Raw genomic sequence first — 22,300 nt, forward strand, 5'->3', positions numbered from 1 at the left:
CTTGCCTTGGAGATACCCTGGTTGGTGCCAGGAAATGGGGTGGAGCTGTGAGGGGGGAGGTTACTACATAATGACCCACCCAGTGTAATATGGTTCAGGTGAATTACTGACTGTTAATCATCTTTAGTATGTGAGTAGGTGCACTACCCCATTCAGGGTATGACCTCATTTGCTGTTGCTCGTTGATGCAGCTGATTACTGTGGTGTCTGATTGGATAAGTAGCTGTGTATGATGCATGGATGCAGACTGAAAAATGGACACATTTAACTGGAACAGGAAATGGTGAATGATGTGAATGGAGACCTACGTATGGATGGGTGGGCTGAAAAGAGAGGATCGGCGGGGGGGCAAAAAAAGAAAGAAACTCAAAGTGGTTACTATTAAATGTTTAATCATTTAAAAAATAGGGTGTTCTCTCAGTGCAAGTGCTGAGCAATATTGATTTGTTACGTTTATGTACATGACTGTCTTGTACAAACAGAGGATGGAAATGATGGAACAAGAGCAAGTGACAAAGCTGAGGGAGACAGGTGACGTGAAACAGGAGAAAGTGAAAGGCAGGGAGGAGGAACGGCTTCAGAGGCAGCCAGGCTATGGAAAAACAGCAGAATGGAGGGCCAATTGTTTTCTTCACTGAAATCAACCACAAAAAGAGAACACTTTATTAGGTCAATTAACAAAATTACTTGATATATATTTATATATCTAAAGTGCATTATGTTACAAAAATATAGAAAGTCAGCAGCACCGTGATACATTTACAAAATAAATACACCATTCAAACAAAATAAATTACGCAAATCTGACATTTATAATTGGCGTACCCCTAACAAAAAAGGAAATATTCACAAAGACCAACATCTGAAGCTCCATGGAGCATTAACTAAGGTTTATTACTGTCATAATTATCATTGTTCAGATGCATTTCAGATATTTACAAACAATAAATATTTTCCTTATTACTCTCCAAACAATCACTATTACAGAATACTGCAACATGAGTCTGTAGGTGTCCGGTTCAAATGTCTTTAGGTATCTGCAAAGAGAAGAGAAAAAGGGCATTTAATAGCTTGAAATAATGTATTCCTTCACAGAGAATCATTTGGATCCAACACTAAGAATTCTCCATTCTGAGGAATCGTATGCAACTGACATGACTCGAACTATGAAACCAGCGAAACACCAACACCCTATTATCATCATAGGCAAAAAAAATCTCCCAATACACTTATAAATTACATCTGCCATCAATTAAACACCAACACGATAAAAGGCAGGGGGTGTCAGCCAATCACAGGACACATGGATACAGTCACACTCACACACAGTCACAGAGTCACACACAGACACACACTGCGGGATATGGAGGCATTTCTTGTCCCTGCGACCCCGACTAGGTTGGAAGATGGACTGATCGATCGATTATTTAAAATCAATCAGTTAATTGTGTATTTGGCATGTACTGCTGCAAGCCTAATTTTCTAGGTCCAAGAACCTGTCTGAACCCAAAAGTAAATCCCACAGTAATCCCAATCCATCCCAGATGCATAGGGAAGCAGAAGAGACATCAATATCCAAGGGATGCTGCTTATCACATATCTGACCTTTATCTTCAAGGTCAAGAAAATCTAACTTTCCTGGTCAGATACGCATTACAGGACAGAACTAGGTTACAGGACAGAACTTATTATAAGGGCAGGAAGGTGATACAGTGGCAACAGTGAGTAGCACTGTTGCCTCACACCAATACGGTTGTGGGGGTAAATCCCACTTTGACAGTGTGTGAGGAGTTTGCATGTTCCCTGTTTTTGTACTTGGTCTTATATGTCTATTCTGGTCTTCCCCCACACTCCAGAAAATACCATTAGACTAACTGATATCTCTGTTGCTCATAATTTTTGAGTGGTTGCCATGTAATGGACCAACTTCCTGTCCTGGGTGTCCTCCAGATTAGTTCACTGTAGTGAATTAGTATTGAGTATTAGATTAGTATTTGGTGAGCAGTCTGGAAACTGCACGGCTGGATACTGGGACCAATCCTAATAAAGTTCCATAACCAAAGCACTTTGGTGTTACGCAGTTTCAGAAGACGGTTACCTTTGTCAGAAACTGACGGCGTCTTAGTGCAGCGCCCCCTGCAGGCGTAAGTGTGACCTCCACTCCAGGTGGGGGCCAATCTCAAGCTGGTGATTGCTGAGCGATCGGGCCCGCCGCTTCCTCTTCTCACTCTCCCTCCGTTTCCCCGAGCGCCCCTTCTTCTTCTTCTTGCCGGCCACCTTCAGTGGCTGGTCCTTGTATGTCTGCGACTTATTGGTCTCCTGAGGCAGGTTGGTTCCTTCCTCGTCCACTGGGAAGCCCATGGGGTAGTTCTTGGTGCTGCCAGCAGGCTTGGGGTGCAGGGTGCTCCCACTGATCCCAGTGCTGATCCCGGAGCTACTGCCTCCGCTGCTGTTGCCCCCACCGCCCCCGCCGCGTGCTGGAAGCTCACGGACCTCCGCCGTGTGCACCTCGTCCAGCAGCTCCTGCAGCCACATGCGCCGCTTTAAGTCCTGCAGCGTGCGGCCCCTGTCGTGCATCAGCTGGGCGTGGGTCACGGAACGCTTCCTGCATAAGAGCAACAGCAGCACGTCAGCTTTGTGTGCAGGATCCTGCCGTTTTAGTATTGCCAACCACCTGATTGCCCCTCGGGGACAAATAAAGTTTTTTTTATTTGATTTGATTTGATGATTTAAATAGAATAGAATTCATCTTTATTGTCATTGATAAACAATGAAAGACTGTTTAGCAGACATCATAAAAAACATAAATGTAAACAACAAAACACAGTGATGTAATATATACAGAAGTAATAGTGCAAAATGATAATATAAAGTGCTGTTTTTAATCAGTTAGTTTTGGTTCTGATTGCTCTGAATCTACACTATCTGACCCTCACATGGATTGTGACACACCGCTGGTCTCCGAAACTGTATGTAAGAAGAATTTCTACAGGCCTTTCAACAAACAAAAGCACAATGAACTGCAACCATTGCAATGGCTTCCAGTAGCAGAGTGGTGTAAGACTGGGAGGAGGGGGTGTTTCGCACTCATGACTTCTAGCTTAAGTTAAGCCAGCTAACTGAGAAATCCTTCTTCGTGGAACACTCCCAGGGGCCCTAAATATGAATACCAATGAACTAAAATAAGGGTGTTTTTTCAAAGTTCCACCAGCAGGACCAAAACCGGTACAACCTTCAAACTGTTAGTTTTGATCTAATTTACCGTCTTTTTAAATATGAATCCCGAACTCCTTAGAATTTGTCCAGGTGCTTCTGATAAAATGTGGTTTTACTTAAAGTAATCAAGGCGTACAAAATGCTGGCTGGGCCCCATTTACTATTTGATATTATATTTATCTTAAATTGACTCAGCTCCAAGTCCTTGCACCTAAGTAAAATAAATCCAGGGAGATTTCTAACACGGCTGGAGCCCGTGCCCACGCACAGAACTGCCCCACATTTATGCTCCCTGCTCGCGCTTTAACGCGCTGCATGATGCTCCTAAGTTACAAGCCACGTTCACAAAATGAAGCAATATTCGCGCGTTTCAATAAAAAACCCTGATAGACGTGTTGTCGGGCACATCTGCTGAAATTGTTCTCAGTGTTTCTTTATTATTGTATGTGAGCATTCCGTTTGAGAGAATTATGAAGTTAAGCAGTATTTCTTCGCGATATCGTGTGTGTGGACTATGTATATTCAGGTCCCCACAAAGATTTGTGAATGCAATCAAAAAAGTGAATATGCCAAGAGTCTCGTATTTAGTTTGGTTACTTATGGTTAAGGTTAGGGCTGGGTGGGAGTTATGGTCGTCATGTTGGGATTAGAGATTTACCCATAGAAATGAATGGTGAATTCCAGAAATATACAATTACAAACCTGTGTGTGTGTGTGTGGAAAGAACTCTTAATATAACAGAATTTCTATAGTGATATAGTTTTAGTTAATATCAGATACATTTGTAAATATATTATTTGTAGAGCAGGCAAGTATAGGGTAATAAACACTGAAATCCCACATTTCTGTTTGTTTTCGGTCCAAATGCCTTGAAACAATTATGTGATTCAGGACGTGACTTTTGAAGAATGCTGGGATGAAGCACCGGGCAGCCAATAGGCTACTTCTCAAATACCCCCTTTTGGAATGGCAAAAAGAATGCTGCATTTACAGTTTTACTGTTACTTAATAACTAAAGAATCTTACCTACATTTACCAATAGGTGGCAGTAGAAAAGAAGAAATATTTCGATCCTATACTTCAATTTGTTGTTTTTAAACTGAATATGTGTAATAGCGTTATGTTTAAAAATGTGCTGAAAGAGAAATGTTAAAACTGGAAACCTATAAAAATTAGACACAACTGCTATTTTACAAGCTTTACTGATATCCTTTGAGGTCATAACATGAGGGACAACAGAATGACAACTATATAACTTATATATAACTTAAGACTTATTTAGGCCTTTTTTATTTTGTACTTTTGCTCCTCTGTGTTTCTCTAATTGACCTGCTTCACACTTAGAAGCACTGCAGTGAAGTTTATGTGCTATTACTTAGCCATGCGCCGGTACATAAGTATTACTGTTAAAAAGTGCCGTTTTTGCCAGGGACCAGCTTGCTCAATTAATAACTGCCACTGGAGCTGTGAAAGGGGCACGTTTGTGCGCCGTGACTAGGTAATGTGGTAGTTGCACCAAGCTGATGTCACCTTAGCTGTCAGGAAAGTGAGTTACACAATGTACACGACGACGAATGAATCAAGCATATTCAACAGCCATCCACAGCGTGGCTTACTTACTCAGCGCTAGAGAAAGCATTTAAGTTGCACCACAGAGCGGTCCCCTCTGAGTGTTCCTTGCTTTATGAGACAAATATATTTTCCCGGAAACTTCAGCAAATTCAGTTATAATTTACTATTAGGCTTATTATTTTATATACCTATCCAACAACTGGAATTGAAATGGTTCTTACAATATCTCAATATCCTCACATGTGTTAGGATCGGGATCGGGCGAGCCGGAAAGCAGGCGATCGGAGCCGTCAATACGGACAAACGGGGGTTTATTAGGAGCGGGAAGGCGGACAGGAACAAACATCCAAACAATACAATGACAGATCTGGGGAAGACTGACTCAGACGAGGACTAAATACCAAAGACAATCTAGACATAACAGGACTCAGGTGATCACAAGTAGGGCTGAACACGAGGTAACGAGGTGGGCGTGGCACACATCGGGATCGAACGGAGCGGATCGTGACAACATGAGCATATGCTAAAAAATTATTAGCATAAAATGACTTGACCAGAACTTCCAAAAATAAGGTTTTCCTGATGTCTTGGAATTTTAAAATGAATTCATTTCGAGGCTTCCAGCTGGTCCATCAAATTACTTAAGAATGAAAGGTCAGGTGATTAATTGTTCTACTTTATTCGTTTAGACGTTTTTTATACCATGTATGCATTTACTACAAATGAGAAATATATTATTTTATATCTGAATTCCAGATTAACTGTAAAAAATGTTGCCGTAATATTAGAATTTTGCTTCTTTTGGAAAAATATATGGAAAAATGTCCCTGCTCTCATGGGAGAATTACCAACCATATGATCAGATGATTAAATTAATAGGGTAAAACATAGTAATTGCTTTCTAAAGAGGGTTAAGCAAATGTAAAATGACATTTTACCTTTAATGAAAAAATACTATTAAAATATGAAACTTCACTAGCAGCAATCAAAAAAGAGAAAACTATTTTAGCAATGTAATATATTTCAAATAGTTCTAAAAGAGATAAGTACCTATATTTAATGTTAAAATGTTAAAAGCCGGTGACATTTATGTTAATCTGTATTACACTCTGCTTTTACCCTCTGTTACACTATTATTATGCTGTGTCACACTGTGTTTTTACCCCCTGTTACACTGTGTTATTATGCTGTGTCCCATTGTGTTATTGCACTGTCACACTGTGTTTTGTACGCTGTGTTACATCATATTTTAACCTGCCTGGGATCTTTGCATGCACCTACAGCTTTACACATCACTCCTTTGATGTGCTGGCATTCAAGTTAAATTAACCAAAACCGAGGCTCTTCCTCAGTGGTGAACCTGCCCTGATTTGAAGGCAGATTCAGTCCTGTAACCACTGCTCTGCTTGTGGCCCATTGGAGTCTGGTTCTAGTCACAGAGATGGAGGTGTGAGAGTGCAAAGGAGCACAGAGTGGATGGGAACTAGTCCTGGGCTGTGGTGTCCTTTCTCCAGGGTAAAGCTTTCTTTCCACACTTTCTGGTTACACTGCTCCAGTTTCTGGGGAAATGCAAACGCCGAAAGCCCGAACTGTGCCGCTGCTCCCCATATACATGAAAACTGAGAGTGTTTGAAGGACACGTCAGTTATCACCGTCCAACTGGAAACACATAAACACGAATCGTAATCGATGACAACTGTTTAGACTGAGCGGCCGCCTAATGGATCTGAGTGAACTTGTCATAGGCACTTAGGGTATGTAAAAGCAGCAGTTGTAACATGTGAAGGGAGTCCTTTTTGGTACTCAGGATTAAAGTTAGTTTATTGAGTTTCAAGGGTGGAGTGGTGTGTGTAGGGGGAAATGTGGTCTTTGATGGAATGTAAGTGCTGTGATGGGGATATTGGTGATTGTCTGACAGCAAAGGTAGAGCAGTTTACCCAGATGTGAGCTATGTAAATATGGAGAAAATTAGTTTATGAAACGGTTTATTAAGTGACATAATAATAATAATAATAATTGTTCTTTACCTAAAATGTATGGATTTACATAGTAGTCCTTTAGCCAGAATTGCCAACTCTCACGCACTTATCCATCTGGTGTGACATTCACACTTTCAGACTCTCACGCAAGAAATCTTATGGCAAATCTATATTATTCCCATATAAACATAAAATTAGCTACATCAAAACCTTTGGGGATGTTTGCAAACCCTACAGAATATTTACAAGGTAATAAAACTGTCACATACATGTAAATGCATGTGCACGTGTGTGAAGACTTGTCTCGAATTGATAATCTCACTCCAGCCAGCTGACCAAAGTTGCCAACCCCAGTAAACATTTATGAACATTTCTGAATGCTAAAATGATGCTCAGATCGGTTTCAGAGACTGATACATTTAAAATTGTTCTTTTAACCTTCAACAAGTTTACTATAATAAGTGTAATCGGCATCCCGAGGTGGCAGGTCGCCAGCGGTTATTATTTTTGGCATACCGTAAGTTAATTGTTCCTTTATGCTGCTTTAAAAACGCACCACGCATTTAATGTGACCACAATGCGCATAACTTCAGTCGTCTCCCTCCCTCCCTCCCGCTGTCTGTTTGAACTTCTTTTTCAAAGCTGGCGGCGGGTCAAACCAAACGTTTATGTGACTCGTAACGCCGCCTGGCCCCCCGCCAGCGACATCGATTTTCGAGCGCCGGTTTCATTCCCATGCAGCGTAAACTGCAGGCTTTTCCCCAGCCAGAGACAGGCAGAGTGTGACTCGACGTCTCATCCTGCGCGGTGCCCGTGGAGCGACGTTGCACTGCGAGCAGCGACAGGCGGCGCACCGCCCGCTCGTTCATTCGCGGAGTTTGGCCACATCTTGGGACACTTGCTTTGAAAAATCAGCAGATCCCATGTTCAAATCTACAGACAAATGATTTCTCATAAAGCAACAAGGCTAGATTAGTAGTGCAGTTGAATAAGGGTAAATGCATTTTTTTGTAACTACCGGTCTGTGAAAATTATGGAGACGTACAACGTGGGGCATATATTTAAATAGAGATGAAGCCAGAGATATATAGGTTATGCCCAGTGATTCAAATTTTCACTAAAAAAATAATTACAAAATAGACAAGTAAACTAGGCCATAGATTAAATCAACTTCCATCTGCTTAAACCTGTCTGATAACTACAAACAGCAGATTCCATCTCATTTGTAAGGCATCTTCTGTGGTATCTCCTGAGTTGCTCAGTGAGCCGTGCGTGGGCGCAGGGGAGACCACACTGCAGGCAGGCCGGCCGCCAGCAGGTGCATATGCCCCCACACATCAAGTGGCACATTGCTTCCAGAACTTTCCCAGTGCATCATAAGCTATGGGAGCATAGGTTAGCTTCCTGCTTATCAGAACAACACAGGTTGGATTTTTCGGGGTCTGACCTGCACGTGTCTGGGCGTTACACAGCTGACAGAGACTCTGCCCTCTCAGAGACATCCCAGCAGCTCGAACCACCATAACAAAATACATTTCAGATGTGACCGCAGTGTGATCAAATTATGTGCATTCTGTTGTACTAGCCTTTTTTACTTGAAAGTTGAAACATTGAAACATAACATTTGTTTTTGAGTGGCAAGCTTTGTGGATGTTGCCGGTTCTTCTGGATAGAAACCTATGAATCTATTAGCGTTTTTGCAGAACAGCTAATCCTCCCTGCTCAGGGTAGACTCTGTCTTTACAAACTAGCATGAAATCCCCCTGCACATATTTCCATTCAGATTTGCCTGGATGCATTTCATAATTTGCAGCACTCCTGTTCTTGAATTCCTCTCTAGCTTAGTCCACTGCCTAACAGAGCATCAGTGATACTTTCACCCTGTATCAGACTTCTCCTGAGTACAGAGTGGACGGTGCCAGGACATATGTGGGCAACCAGATGCCCAATCACAATGTATAGGTCCATACGTGAGAAGAACAAGTAAATAAATCAGTTTCTGTCTTCAGCAGACAATGTAACACCATGACTCACCCCAGCGACAGGAGAATTATGCTAATAATGTAAAACATATAGAAGGACATTATAAAATTATTTGCTTTGGAATTAAAATAAAATAAAAAAAACTAATTAGAAATTCATTGGAATTAAATTAAAACAACTGATGACACATATACTGAATGAGTGTCTTTATCTTAAATTCAAACGTAACTGATAAAAAAAACCTTGCAAACACCTGCTTCTTAATTTCTGAAATAGGTATTATAAGAACTTAATAAAAACTGGGATTTTAATTAAAAATCATATTCCCGTATAATAATAATAATAACAATTACATTCAGTGCAGAGTCATAGTCAGTCAAAATGGAATAGACAAACAGAGACTTACATTCGGTCACTGAGAGCATCAATAGGTCTCCCAAAGTGAGGAACTGGGGAGCAGAGGAGGAACAGAGCGAAACTCCACTGCTGAAACAATCTTCTGGAGCTGAGCATCCTGCAACGAGGAAATAGAATATCCCATTAGTCAAAAGTGCAGTATTTATACAACACGACACGGCAGCTAACTGATAAACATCTGCTATTATTAGCTTGTGTGGCAGAGCAGATCAAACAGTTTTATGTGATTATTTAAGTCAGTAGACCACAGTGACTACAGGATGACAGTAAAAATTCCATCCTTCATTGCTGTGATGTTTCTAGTAATTAACTTGTGACAGTAAATAAGTTATTAAATGAAACCACTACAAAATTATCCAATGAACATGTTCCTCGCATGGAGATTCTTACAAGTTGCCTGTCTGGACTGCATGACTGGAGGGATTATTAAACTTAATCACATCCAGTATTTAAAAAAAGGTGCCCCAGCATGCCTGATATAGTGCAAAAGCCACGAGGCACTCACAGAGAAAAGCCAGAAAGGAAAACAGGAGAAGGACTTACTTCTCTAAAGAGCAATTTCACAAAGTGTTTGGTCAGTCCCTTCTTCAGACTCCTGTAAAGAGAAAAGGCTGCGGTAAGTTTCCAGGCAGAAATGACACAAAAGACGGTTCTAGGTCAATCCAGGTGATTATCCCCCTGTAAAAATAAATGGAGAGGATTACGCCGAAAACTAGGTGTGGGAAAAACCCCACCAGAACCAATCCGCAGCCTCCTCTTCCCCAGTATCCGCATGTGTAAGACGGCACACTTACTTTCCTCAAACTTTCCTGGAAGGGAAAAAAAGAAGAAAAAAATGAAGCTGAAGTGATCGATAGCTGTCCTGCTGTGTCTGTCTGTGGCTGCTGGCCACTCTAGTTGTCCTGCATGGAGGGGGCTGCGGATCTATCTCTTTGGCCACTCTGCAGTGGGACCGGCAGCAACGGCAGCTGGAGCGTTTGTGATGGGAACGTTAGCAGCATGCTTGTCTGTGCTCTTCTGAGAAGCCGGCAGCCTTTTGAGAAGAAGCCTGAGAGCTGCCCCTGCTTGGGATCCCACTCCTGAGAGCCACGAGCGACAAGAAGGTGGCGCCCACGCGGCATCCAGACGCTGGCGCACAGGAGGAGCGGGAGAGGGGTGTGAGTGGCATGACGGGGGTGTGGGGGGTGGGAAAGATGAAGGGTAGAAACCCCCCCCCCCTCTGCTCCCCCCCCCCCCACCTCATCTACCCACCCACCCACCGCAAACATGCACACATACACGTACGCGGTTGCGCAAAATTGTGCCACTCACTTTACCCCCCAGGCTATGCTTGGTAGTAGTTCAGAGGATTCTTAACGCCCAAAGTGGCGATTTAGTGAAAAGTGAGATACTGCTTTCTGGTGCTGAGCAAGCTGAAAGACCAAATTATGGGAGTCAGAGACAAACAGCGGGGCTATACACAAGGTATGCCGAAAACACAAGTCTTAAATTTCACCGATGAAGTGAAGTCTCGCCGAGATTCCTCTCAATTATTTAAGTTTGAAAAAATATTTCCAAAAAAATAAGATGAAATGTACGGATGAAATATGTGGTATTTCTGTCGCTGTGTCTGTGTCAGTGGGTTATGTGTCATATTTTTGATTGTCTTTTGGTTCCAACATCACATTCTTAAGTTCTGTATCTTATAAGCTACACACTAAAGATTTAACCCCAGAATAGAGAAAAATGTAGGCAAATTTTCATGTGGAGCAAACTCCACTCTGCTTGAAAGCAGGTTAAAGAATTCCTTCCCCAGGTTCGGGTGCTTGCCCCAGGGTTATGCAAGAATAACAGGGGCAACTTCAAGCGAGTTTGAGAGTGCCCATGTTAGAATTCTACACTACAGAGACCATCCACCAATAGGGTGAGAGTCTTACCAATCAGCACTGAAGATGCTCCACTTCTGTGTATGATCTGGGCTTATTTTCATCCGCTTACATGCAAACGTGTGTATGATTCACACACACCAAAGGGCTGCACTGTGGAACAGTTTTATTGGCTTTGTGAGGATTCATGCGGCTTACTTCCGAGTTTTGCCTACTACAAATCGAAGTTCAGTTTTAAACAGGGTATATTGTCACAGTAATTTACACTCCATGCCTAACCTGCTTTGAGCAGATTTAAGTGCAGGCTTTTGCTTAAAAGAGGTGGAAGTGCTATCCATTCACCAAAAACATATATATGAACTGTCCCATTCACAAAAAATACATCCTATATAAGACCTGTCCTTTGACTAAAATGTTGTGATGGGGAATATCACTAGTTTTCTTTTCAGTCTGATACAAAGGAAATGAATAGATTTTTATCCCGATACCAAAAATGAGGTGCTGGTCCCTTTACGGCCCCTCCCCCAGGAACAGATGAAATTTGCTGGGGCGGGTATCACCCACCCAAAGGTGGAGTTTGACATTCACACTTGCTTACCCCTGTGTGTTAATGCAGGTATCTGGTGCACTATTAGTTAAAGTCAAACTGAAGTTGAAGTCTTTATTATTAATTCTGCCATATGTACAGGACGCTCGGAGGGTTGAAATGACGTTTCTCTCAGACCCCACAGTGAACACACTAACAACAACAAGCAAGACAGATACAAGTATTCAAGTATATACATGTATGCAAATAGAAATGAACAAGATTAAATACTTTGTGCAAAAAGATGTAAATATGGTGTATTCACTTGTAGGTTTTGTTCATTATTATGCCTATCTGCAGGGTACCAAAAAAGTGCTTATGCACAATTACAAAGTGCCAGTATAGAACAGGGTCTTGTCTAATGATTGCAATTTCAACGCAGGCAACTGAGGGGGGGGGGGGGGGCATTTCTTCTCGTTGTCCCTCTGAAGCTCCACCCAGGTATTACTTACTTCCTACCTATTCAAAAGGCAGTGTTTAATTTGCATCCAAATGCCAACAAAGTGCGAACCCAGTGTGAACTAACCCTGAATTAACCTACCGAGTTGATAACCACCATCATAGTGCCATTTAACACTGATTGTGAAAATCAGGGTTAGTTAACCCAGTTCTACCAACTCTGGGTATGTAAAACTCATGTTGTAGTACACCCACCGCTTTGGAGAACAAGGGAATACAGAAAATATGTGTAAATGTCAGTCCAAAATTTTTGTTTGAAGTGCAATCTTAAATTAAAATAAATCCTTTTTGAATTTCTGAAGCCTTATGGCTATCAAACACACCCAATATCTGGCTACTTTACAATAGTGATGCCACTTTAATTTTAGGCTCTCTGTAGAATTAAAGCTGTATTTGTTCATAATATTATTGAGTAATGATTCTTCTGCCCGTTGACTTCGCCAGACTGAGTAACAGAATCAGTCTGTGCCATACTGAGCGAGTATACTAAATATTTTATCCTTAAAATAGCCCTCAAAAATGTACAGTTAGATGAGATCCTCTGAGCCTATGACTTTATAAAGTAATGTGGAATGACAGTACATCATTCTGTCATTCTGTATGCTATTCTGGCTGAGCGCTACTGTTGATGGATTAGTGACCATGGGACCAGCTTGGCCCTTGTGTTCTGAAGTCCTTACCGTCTGCCTCCCACACAGACTCTGTTTGAGGACACAAATCGCATCCTAGAAATGGCTGTCATCTGCAGGTTTGATGCCCTCTGCTGTTTTGTGAGTTTGGGTCCATCAAGCTCTGGGAATAGTGATTGATCACTGCCATGAAGCCAATGCTTATGTTGGAGATTTCTCACTATTTCTCACTATACTTACTTAAAAGATCTGATGTAAAGAATTTGTAAAGGCTGGAACCACTAAGCCGATTTTCAGCCATTGAAAGGTGTCAGGCTGTTTATGACGGTCGATGACTGCCTGTCGCGCTGGTGTGTGCAGCACGGTCAGACACAGTTGGTCCTGGTTGGCGTTGTTTTGGCTGATTGAACATGTTGAATCACCATTGAAGCTAGTTGCTGAAAATGAGTTGTCTGCTTGAGCTGTATATTACCCATGACCTCTAATCGTGCTGGCGTGTTCCGTCGAAAATTTTCAAGATCAACAGGATGGCATGAGAGCTGATTGTTTAATCGCCTTGGGTCAGTGTTGTTTTTTGCCATCGGTTTGGTGTGTACCCAGCTTTAAACAACCTGTCATTTGTCTACCAGTTATACAGCTAAAATATTTACTAGTAACACAAAGGAAATGCAAACTATTTAGAGCTTATATAGTTTGTGTTTGTTAGCTTTTTTGTCTTTTTTAAACCGTGGTACAGAACAATGGTCAGAATTTTATCCTAACTCTTTTCTGGTCTCACGGTGCGATTCAAAGTTTCCCTTTGAAGTGTGTCAGATCACTTCAAAAACTCACAGAGGAGGAACAACGTTGGGTCCTCCTGGAACACACGAGTGAGTCACAAGCGGGTCTGTCTTTCTCAAGGCATGAGTATCGCTGTGGCCCCTTCTCCGAAGCTGCCCCGCCCATCTCCACCAACACAAACAGCCAAGTTCACCACTGCTCTCCAGAGACTATGCGGCAGCCTCAGTCATTCTTACTGTGTGCGTTGCTCCAACGGGCAAAGCTGCCCTATCACGAACGTTCCTGTGAACAATAGCCGCGTTGGCACCAGAAGGTGTGGGGGCCAGTCACATGTGCCGTCACAGGCACAATGGTGAGCCATTGCATACATGAAACACAAAACTGGCACGTATCTTATAAGGACCGCTTCTCACTACCCATCTTTCTTTTCCCACAGAATGAAGAATATTGGACGTCACAGGTTTACATTTCATGGCAGAGGTGCGGAAGCTCAGTTTCGATCGAATATGTGCAGGATAAATGGCCTGCATGCTGCCCAGTATGAACTTGTTAATGAGGAACATGCTGCTCTCGCCCTGAGTCAAGCCCGAGGAGATATGCGCCTCTGATGAGGCTTTGGCAAACGAACAGGGTGGCTCAGCAGAATGTCTTCCAGGACAGCCCGGGGTTTTTCACCAGTGAGTGTTTGAACTCGGGGGGTGATGTGATTCTGCCAAATCTCCCCCCTGTACAGCTGGAATGTTTTGCTGACATTAGAGCTCCCATCATTCAAAGGATGAAGATTTATTCTCCTGCAATGTGTGTCTCAGTTCCTGTTTTTAGCCCCGCGGAGCCACACATGTTTCAACGCACTCGCCTCTGACGCTATAATCGAAGAGGGGGCTGTACTTCATCCGTCTACAGAGATGGGAAAGTTCAGGTCCAGAAAGTGAAAATCCAGACCAAAGTTTTGTTTTGACCAACCAGTTGAGGATAAAGAGTCACAGTCACAGAGTACTCAGCTGTTTGGTTGAGACAAAACCTTGGTCTGGAATTGTACTTCCTGGACCTGAACTTTCCACCTCTGCCCAACTTAATGAAGTGTACAGTTTATAACACTTCGCACTGGTGTCTTTTTAAAACACTTTATGTTAAAAATAAATATCTCGTGTACATTTATGACTTTGTTTTCAGATGCCTGGAACAAGCACACACTACCTCAGTGGTTTATCTTTACTTAGTTTTGATGTCCTCTTGGCGGGGTGGGGGGGGGGGGTCATTGACACAATCCCTCCTGGGACTCCAGGACGGGAAATTACTGCCGCTTACACAAATACTTCCACGCTAGCGGAAGCAGTCTGCTGCTGAAGGTTGTAAACTAATAATCTGACCAGTGTGGGAAAGGGTAGTGCTGGCTTTGGTGACCAATTTTATGCACTTACACTTAACCTTCTCCCGGTCAGATACGTGATTAATGATAAATGATTAACAACAGTAGCAATGAAAAGTAATTATAAGCAAGCAAGTTTTCTGAGCTAGCAGCTGGATCTCTGTGTCTCTGATTGGATAAGTGATTACCGAAACAATAAATATGAGCGTGAAAACACAATGATTAGTTTCCCAGACTGGAACAAAAGACCTCGTCTGAGACACAGGGATATAATGGATGGGCGAATCAAACAAACAACATAAGAATTGACTGTTTTGCTCTCTAACCAACAACTACAAACCCTCAAGAGCTGGGTCTGGCCTCCCCCCCCTCACAAACAGTGCAAACCGACTTTATACAATGACAGGTGAGTGCAGGGGATTCTCGCCCAACCACATCCCTTCCCCGAAACACCCACGTCCTCTCCACATCTCACCTAGACATTTCCACATATTTCCACAACTTAGGGATGGTCTCAAAGGTATGAATACCAGAAACTTGTTAATTACATAAATAAAAATATGGCTAATATGTTTTCCGTGTGGAAACCCTTAGCTGTGTTCGAGAATCATCACCACTGACATATAACCAAAGACCAGCAGAACTGTACTTAGTCTCTGGAAGCAATTTAGTGTTTGATTCACCACAGACACACTGATCTCAAGCCAAAACTCTAGAAAAATCTGCCCCATTGACCCCTATGGAACGTAATTTGCTCCAAAAGCTTTTTGGATCATTTAATTTTATTTTTGCATAAACAATTAGGAATAGTTTCCTTCTCATTGAAAATAATTTCCTTCCCATCCGTTCATCTCTTGATGAAAAACTGATTTTATCTGTTTTGCCAAGACTAAAATTAAATCTTTATCTGGGAAGCAGTGTATAGGAATTGGACAAAAAAATTGATAAAATATTACCCAGCAGGCGGCTGGACCATGGTGTGCGGCCAGGATGGCATGGGGACAAAGTGGAATTCAGTCAGTAAGAGAGTCTGGATCTGCTCTTAAGGAATTTGACACCATTCTTCAAAGAGCAGCTTTCCTAACTTATTGTGGCTTGATAGAGGTGAGTGTCACTAGGTAGGTACCTTTTAAGGCTGGCCCACTCTTGTGGTGCTTTTTAGGATTGAGGATAGATACATCTATAATCATCTGTACATCCATATACATTTTTTTTTTAACCTGGAACATTGCTACTGCGGATAACAGGGATAAGAGATTACAATGGCGATTATATACTGGATTAAAAAATGGATTCTGCCTGGTAAGAGATTAATGCAGCATATGTCAAAAAAAACTATTAATTAAATATCAGCCCTGTTGAAACTAATCAGGCGATGTAAAATTGGGGTCTCCATTAATCAAAAGCATCCTATGATACCATATAGCCACTATATCTCTACTGTCTGTTTTTATGGATTGCAATGATGCATCTGAAGAACTTTCCAGCTCTGTGAAGCTCCCATTTCATTGTCTGTGTTGATACAGAGCTGACCTGCTGTGTGTGTCCATCAAGGATTCTGGAGACATGTGATTCCACCCTCTCTTACTATCCAATACTGATCTCATTTGTTGTTTTTCCCAAGCTGACTTCATCAGGCCGGGTAGCTCCTTATAATGTGTTAGTAATTTCCGCTGTCTCTGACACTAAAGCAGCGGATAATCAGATGAAACAATCACACACCCTGTTTACAGTAACCAAGGTCTTCCCCGAAACTTATGCAGGCTGACCGTGTGCTCTGGTGGACGAGCTGCTAGAGAAGGCATTACCTTATCTTATCTGTAAGACTTTTTCAGATCCGTAGCCCAAAAAAAATGTATACATATATATATATATATATATCTGTGGTGGGTCCAGCAACCCTACTGATAGGTCCCTCTCGGTAGATTTTGCCAGTCAGGTGGGAGGGGGATGGTGTTCAAACTCACCGTTTTACCATGTGGCAGACAGAGTGACACCATCACTGGGGCCTTTATGAAGGCCCTTAACCCCAATTGCTCTGGGGGTGTTAAGTGCTAGCTGACCCTGTGCTCTGACCGCACAACTTGCTCTCACCTGTGTCTATGTGTCTCACAGACAACAAGATGGTATATCTATATCCTATAATGGCTGTATGTTAATATACATTTTGAATCTCTTGTGTTTCAATAGTTATGGCAGAATAAAACAAATTGTAAATAAATGCCGGATGCATTCAAAAGTGCACAGAGTGCAAACATTGCATATTTATTAAAAGAAAATGATAATGCATAACTGTAATAGCTTTAAGTTTAATAACTTTAATAACCACATGAGTCATAGGATTGCAGGTAAAAGCCCACATGGTACCTTGGGTGAGCTTCACCGCCATTGCCCCCCCCCCCGACAACTTTCACGCAGCACTCCTCATGCTCGGGAAGGGGGGCAACAGCGGTGATGCTTCCTCCGAAGACGGCAACCTGGGCAGCTACCTATGTTGCCTAATGGGTTGACCAGTCATGAGTCATGGTTTTCCTTCAAAGCGACAGGTATTTTAGGAACTGTAGCGACCTGGATTGATAACTGGTCAACAGATAGGAAGCAGCGAGTAGTTATAAGAGGCACAATGTCACAGTGGGCCTGCGTTCATAGTGGGGTACCGCAGGGTTCAATTTTAGGACCACTATTGTTCCTAATTTAAATAAATGATATAGACACCAATATATACAGTAAACTGGTGAAATTTGCAGATGACACCAAGGTGGGTGGTGTAGCAGATACTGAACTAGCGGCTCAGCAGCTACAGCGGGATCTTGATTTAATTAGTGACTGGGCCGATACCTGGCAGATGAAATTTTACATAGACAAATGTAAGGTACTCCATGTAGGGAGCAGAAATATAAAGTACAGGTATTTTATGGCAGGTTTGGTCACCATATCTTAAAATGGACATTGCGGCCTTAGAAAAGGTGCAGCGTAGGGCCACAAGAATGATTCCTGGTCTTAGAGGAATGTCATACGAGGAAAGGTTAGTTGAGCTAAATCTGTTCAGCCTCAAGCAAAGGAGACTGAGGGGGGACATGATCCAGGTCTATAAGATTCTAACGGGTTTGGATGCTGTTCAACCAAATAGTTACTTCAGCATTAGTTGAAATACAAGAACTCGTGGCCATAGGTGGAAATTAGCGGGAGAACATTTGAAACTGGATTTAAGGAAGCACTTCTTTACACAGCGTGTAGTCAGAGTATGAAATAGTCTTCCTGATAACGTAGTGCAAGCTGAATCCTTGGGTTCCTTTAAATCAGAGCTAGATAAGATTTTAACAACTCTGAGCTATTAGTTAAGTTCTCCCCAAGCGAGCTCGATGGGCCGAATGGCTTTGTATAGTTCTTATGTTCTTAATGTGGAACGCATGGAGAAAAGGCATTGGTGTGTTTGTATGTACCAGCTGAGATAAGTGTACAATACAAGCAAGGCATTTGCATGTCAATTGGGTATTATCTTCTTTTTGAAACAGCACAATGATGAGTCAGTTTACCCACCTTTAAATGTGAGCAATTGCGATGTAACTGATCCTGCAGTTTCCTCTAAATGCATTTCAATGAATTTGCGAAAGTTTGCATTAATTTCACATGGACAGATAGAGCCTGTCTAAGAAACTATTAATACTATTCATAAAAGTGAAGTAACAAATTCATAAAATGTTTTGGTTAAATAGCATCAGTCTATATGTTTTGTCTTAAATGTGAATGTATAAAACGTATGGTGCTTGATTTGAGCAGGGATGTCATCGTGCTTCAATGACCCAGTTCTGTACCCATAAGTCAACTTTTTGTCACTGACAGTAAGTCTGTGCCCACTTTGGAAAGAGTTTTTTTGCCCATATTCAAATCTATTATAACATTTTCCTGGCTAAATGTGCTTGAACCAGGAAATCTGCTTTATGTAGCACATTACTGCATTCTGCTTCATGGACCTGCACAGTGTCCTGTTACTTGCTTTTTTGCCCATTGAAGCCCTTTTGATGAATGAAAATGAAGCACCAACCAGAAAGTCGGATACCCTGGGTCATCGCTTTTGCCATCTAGGCAGATATTGCTCATTGCCGCCTCCTATGGGCAAGCTGTTGCTAATTATGATCCTGGGAGCCACAGTGCTGCCTGCTTGTTGTCTTCACTCCTGGTTTACCTCAGAGCTCTACATGCTGACGCCTGGCCTGCCTTAGCGGTGGTGTGGTCACATGCCCTAGGGAATGACTTGGTTGTGGCTGTTGGCCCTGCCCCTCCCATTCAGTCCAGTGCGCACAGACTGAAGTTTGGCTGGTCCCTTTGGGACTTGGACAGGTACACAGTGTGAGCAACCTTAGCCCTACCAGTGTCAGCACAAGGGCACAAAGTACAAACGTGAGGTGGCTCAGCGGCAGTGAGGAGTAACAAAGAGGAAGCATGCGTCTTCATCCTTTGGTTTCCTTAAAACTCATTCTAGCCATGACACCTCATATTTAATATTGTGTCTCCCGAGGACTGAAGCTACTGCCCAGTGGACCATGAGCTACATGCAGTGTTGAGCATTTTAGGTCCAGAAACTACAAATTCAGACTAAGATTTTGTTTCTACCAACCAGTTGAGCAGTCACAGTCATACTCAACTGGTTGGTAGAAACAAAATCTTGGTCTGGATTTGTAGTTTCTGGACCTGAAATGCCCAGAACTGGCTATGGGACTCTAGCGTTTAGACAAGTTTGGATCCTAAAAGATAAATACACTGTATGAACCATCCATCCATCCATCCATCCATCTGTCCGTCTTCTATTATGGCTTATCCGGTACAGGGGTTATAGTGACAGAACAATTTATCTTTACCGTCAGCCTATGAAAGCTTAATGAATTGTATGGTATTAGTGTTATAAAAATCTCTTCCTGGTCTTCCTGTGAACTTGTGTTTCTGTTCATGACAGTGGCAGCGTGAGTTTCAGCTTGAAACTACCCCCTAATTGTAACATTAATAGTTTGTGCACAATAGAGGAATGAATACCATTTCATTAGGCAGGTCATTGCACTTAAAGCTGCCGTATTTAGTTTAGTTTGCATTTACAAGTTAATTATACATTCAGCGATGCTGTGTTGTTCACAATCCACCACTGACAACAAACATAATATAGATCTCATTATAGCACTAATGTGTCATGCAGGACAATGTTATTTATTTATTTATTTTTTTAAGTATTATTAACACCCTATCATTTCATGAGTGTGAAATACTAGACATTTTGTAGGTTTATTTCCCTAGAACTGCAGCTATTTCCTGATCTGTGGACAAGAGGGCAGGCGGCTCTCAGTCACCTGTTTATGGAGATGCCTGACATTCACTTTGGGCAGATTTTTACAGCATTATATCAGTGCTTAATGGTCTGCAGGTGTCTGTGGTTTGGGGTGAGGCACATGCCCATCTGCGCAGCTAAACAGGGTGTTTTCGAAAGAAACCACTGGGCTAAACCCTTCATGTAAACTTCATGCTGCCTCGCGGTTCGGGCATAGTAATGAAATGCCTATAGGGCTATTTCTGGATGCAGTATGTATATAAAAATAGATATATTACACAATTACACAGGTTCATTTTTTGACAGTCCTGTTGAATGAAAGGACTATGTAAGTGTTGAAAGAGAATATCTAGCTGGAAAAGCATCGGGTATCCTATCACATCCCTGTCCAGCCCTCTCAGTCACAACACCATCTTCTTACCATTGCTCCAGTCCCTGTGCACTCCAGTCTCACAGAAGTGTCCCATACACACCCCAATCACAGCTCCCAGTCAAAGTTAAGGTTAGTTGGAGTGACGCGCAGAGCGGGCGGTCAGATGGATCGCCAGGTTTCACACCTATGAACTGAAGGTTTTATTGGCTCAGAAAACCTCACTTCAGAATTAGTTTTGCTGTGGATTTTTACTTTCCCCAAGAGGACTTCTGAAAGGCATAGTTAGACCTCTCGCCTAAGGGCATTCCACCCTTTAAAGAAAGATCGGTGACACTTTACTTAAAACTGTCACCTATGATGCATTGTAGATACCTTCATAATGCATTATAATGGTCAGTATAACAATTATTAAAGCATTACAGCATCTTCTATTGGAATCATAAGGCATTTTAATGTTGGCTATAATACTTAATAAACTCCAATGAAACTGTCATCTATAATGCACTATAGATACCTTCATAATGCATTATGATGGTTGGTATTAAATTTACAGATGCTCTGTTCTGCATTATGAAGTTATCTATAGTGCATTATAGATAAGAGCTTCATAAAGCATTTATACTGCATAATAAACATGCCTATAATGTGTTATGCCTTTTTATAAATATAGCCATGTTTGTAATGCCTTATGAATGTATTTTGTGTCGTAACACTTTGTAAATCATTAAGAGACGATTGCATGGACAAACCTCAGCACATCACTTTACAGTCTTCACCATAAATTCTATAGGAATTCTTAGCAGTTTGTTCTCTTTGAAGCATATATGTTGACAATAAGCTGAACAACTGAAGAATTTCACAGAACACACATTTGCAGCATTAAAATGTACTACAGTCAACAAAAACACACCATATAGTCATGTTGTGATTAAAATATTTCCAGGTTTTAGTAAACTAAAAAAAAACAATACTTACTACTGCATGAAAAAGTTATGGCTGTTGGCTTTCTTTCCTGGTTATGATTTACTACAATCCAGAGGGATTTTTTCCCCACTATTTATGAAGAAAACAACTGTGATCTTCTTTTCTTGTTTGCCGATTGTTCCCAATATCATTAAAAAACTTTTCATGGAAAACTAGACAGGATGATAAGTCTGGAAAATAAATTCGAGATATTTATTTAAGTTTTACGAATTGTTGTTGAACTGCTGAAGGTGTCTCTGTTCTCAGTGAGTTTTCAAAATATATATCAGGGTGAACCCAGTTGCTGACATCATTAACTAGTCATCATCACCGCCTTGTGGCGACAGCTTGCATATTTAATTAGTCATTGTGCACAGTCCGTCATTCGCTAATTCTGTCACTCACAAACACAAACATTCTTCCTCAATGCAGCAGCTGTAACTTCCATTGTCACGTCTTATCGTAATACTCAAAGACCCAGGTAACGATATGGAGACTGATGCTTCTTGAAATTAGAAAAAAAATTGTTGACTGCATGTCTGTTTCTGGTAAAGTAGGGTTGTGTAAGGTGTTGAATTTCTCACAGGTTTCCAAGGAGTGCCTACCACATGACATTCAAGGGAGACCTTGCCAACCTAGAGATTACCTTTAGAAATTATTATTACTGTATAACTGTGGCAACACATTAACTTCTGTCTAGAATTATTTTTGAAGTGTAAAAAATAAGTTTGGATGTACAGAACATCCCCTGTTTTCAAATGCTATCCAGCAGACTCCAAACAAGAGCTATGT

The 22,300-nt window shown here is 41.7% G+C and overlaps 1 protein-coding gene across 2 annotated transcripts; it reads right to left on the bottom strand.

The window, feature by feature from the left end:
• Nucleotides 1-375: 375 nt before the first annotated feature.
• pthlha (parathyroid hormone-like hormone a) lies at nucleotides 376-21,768 on the bottom strand. Of its 2 annotated transcripts, none has more exons than XM_023817851.2 (5): nucleotides 21,521-21,768; nucleotides 9,711-9,762; nucleotides 9,157-9,264; nucleotides 2,099-2,605; nucleotides 376-1,037 (listed from the first exon to the last, which is right to left on the bottom strand). In XM_023817851.2, the coding sequence occupies exons 3-4, from the start codon at nucleotides 9,261-9,263 to the stop codon at nucleotides 2,122-2,124; spliced, it is 591 nt and encodes a 196-aa protein (XP_023673619.1). In that variant the 5' UTR covers nucleotide 9,264; nucleotides 9,711-9,762; nucleotides 21,521-21,768; the 3' UTR covers nucleotides 376-1,037; nucleotides 2,099-2,121. The 2 variants fall into 2 exon arrangements, with proteins under 2 accessions (XP_023673619.1, XP_023673618.1); XM_023817850.2 differs by lacking the exon at nucleotides 21,521-21,768 and adding an exon at nucleotides 9,962-10,311.
• Between the last annotated feature and the right edge of the window lie 532 nt (nucleotides 21,769-22,300).

This window comes from Paramormyrops kingsleyae, chromosome 1 (genome assembly GCF_048594095.1).
Source record: "Paramormyrops kingsleyae isolate MSU_618 chromosome 1, PKINGS_0.4, whole genome shotgun sequence".
Lineage (NCBI taxonomy): Eukaryota > Metazoa > Chordata > Actinopteri > Osteoglossiformes > Mormyridae > Paramormyrops > Paramormyrops kingsleyae.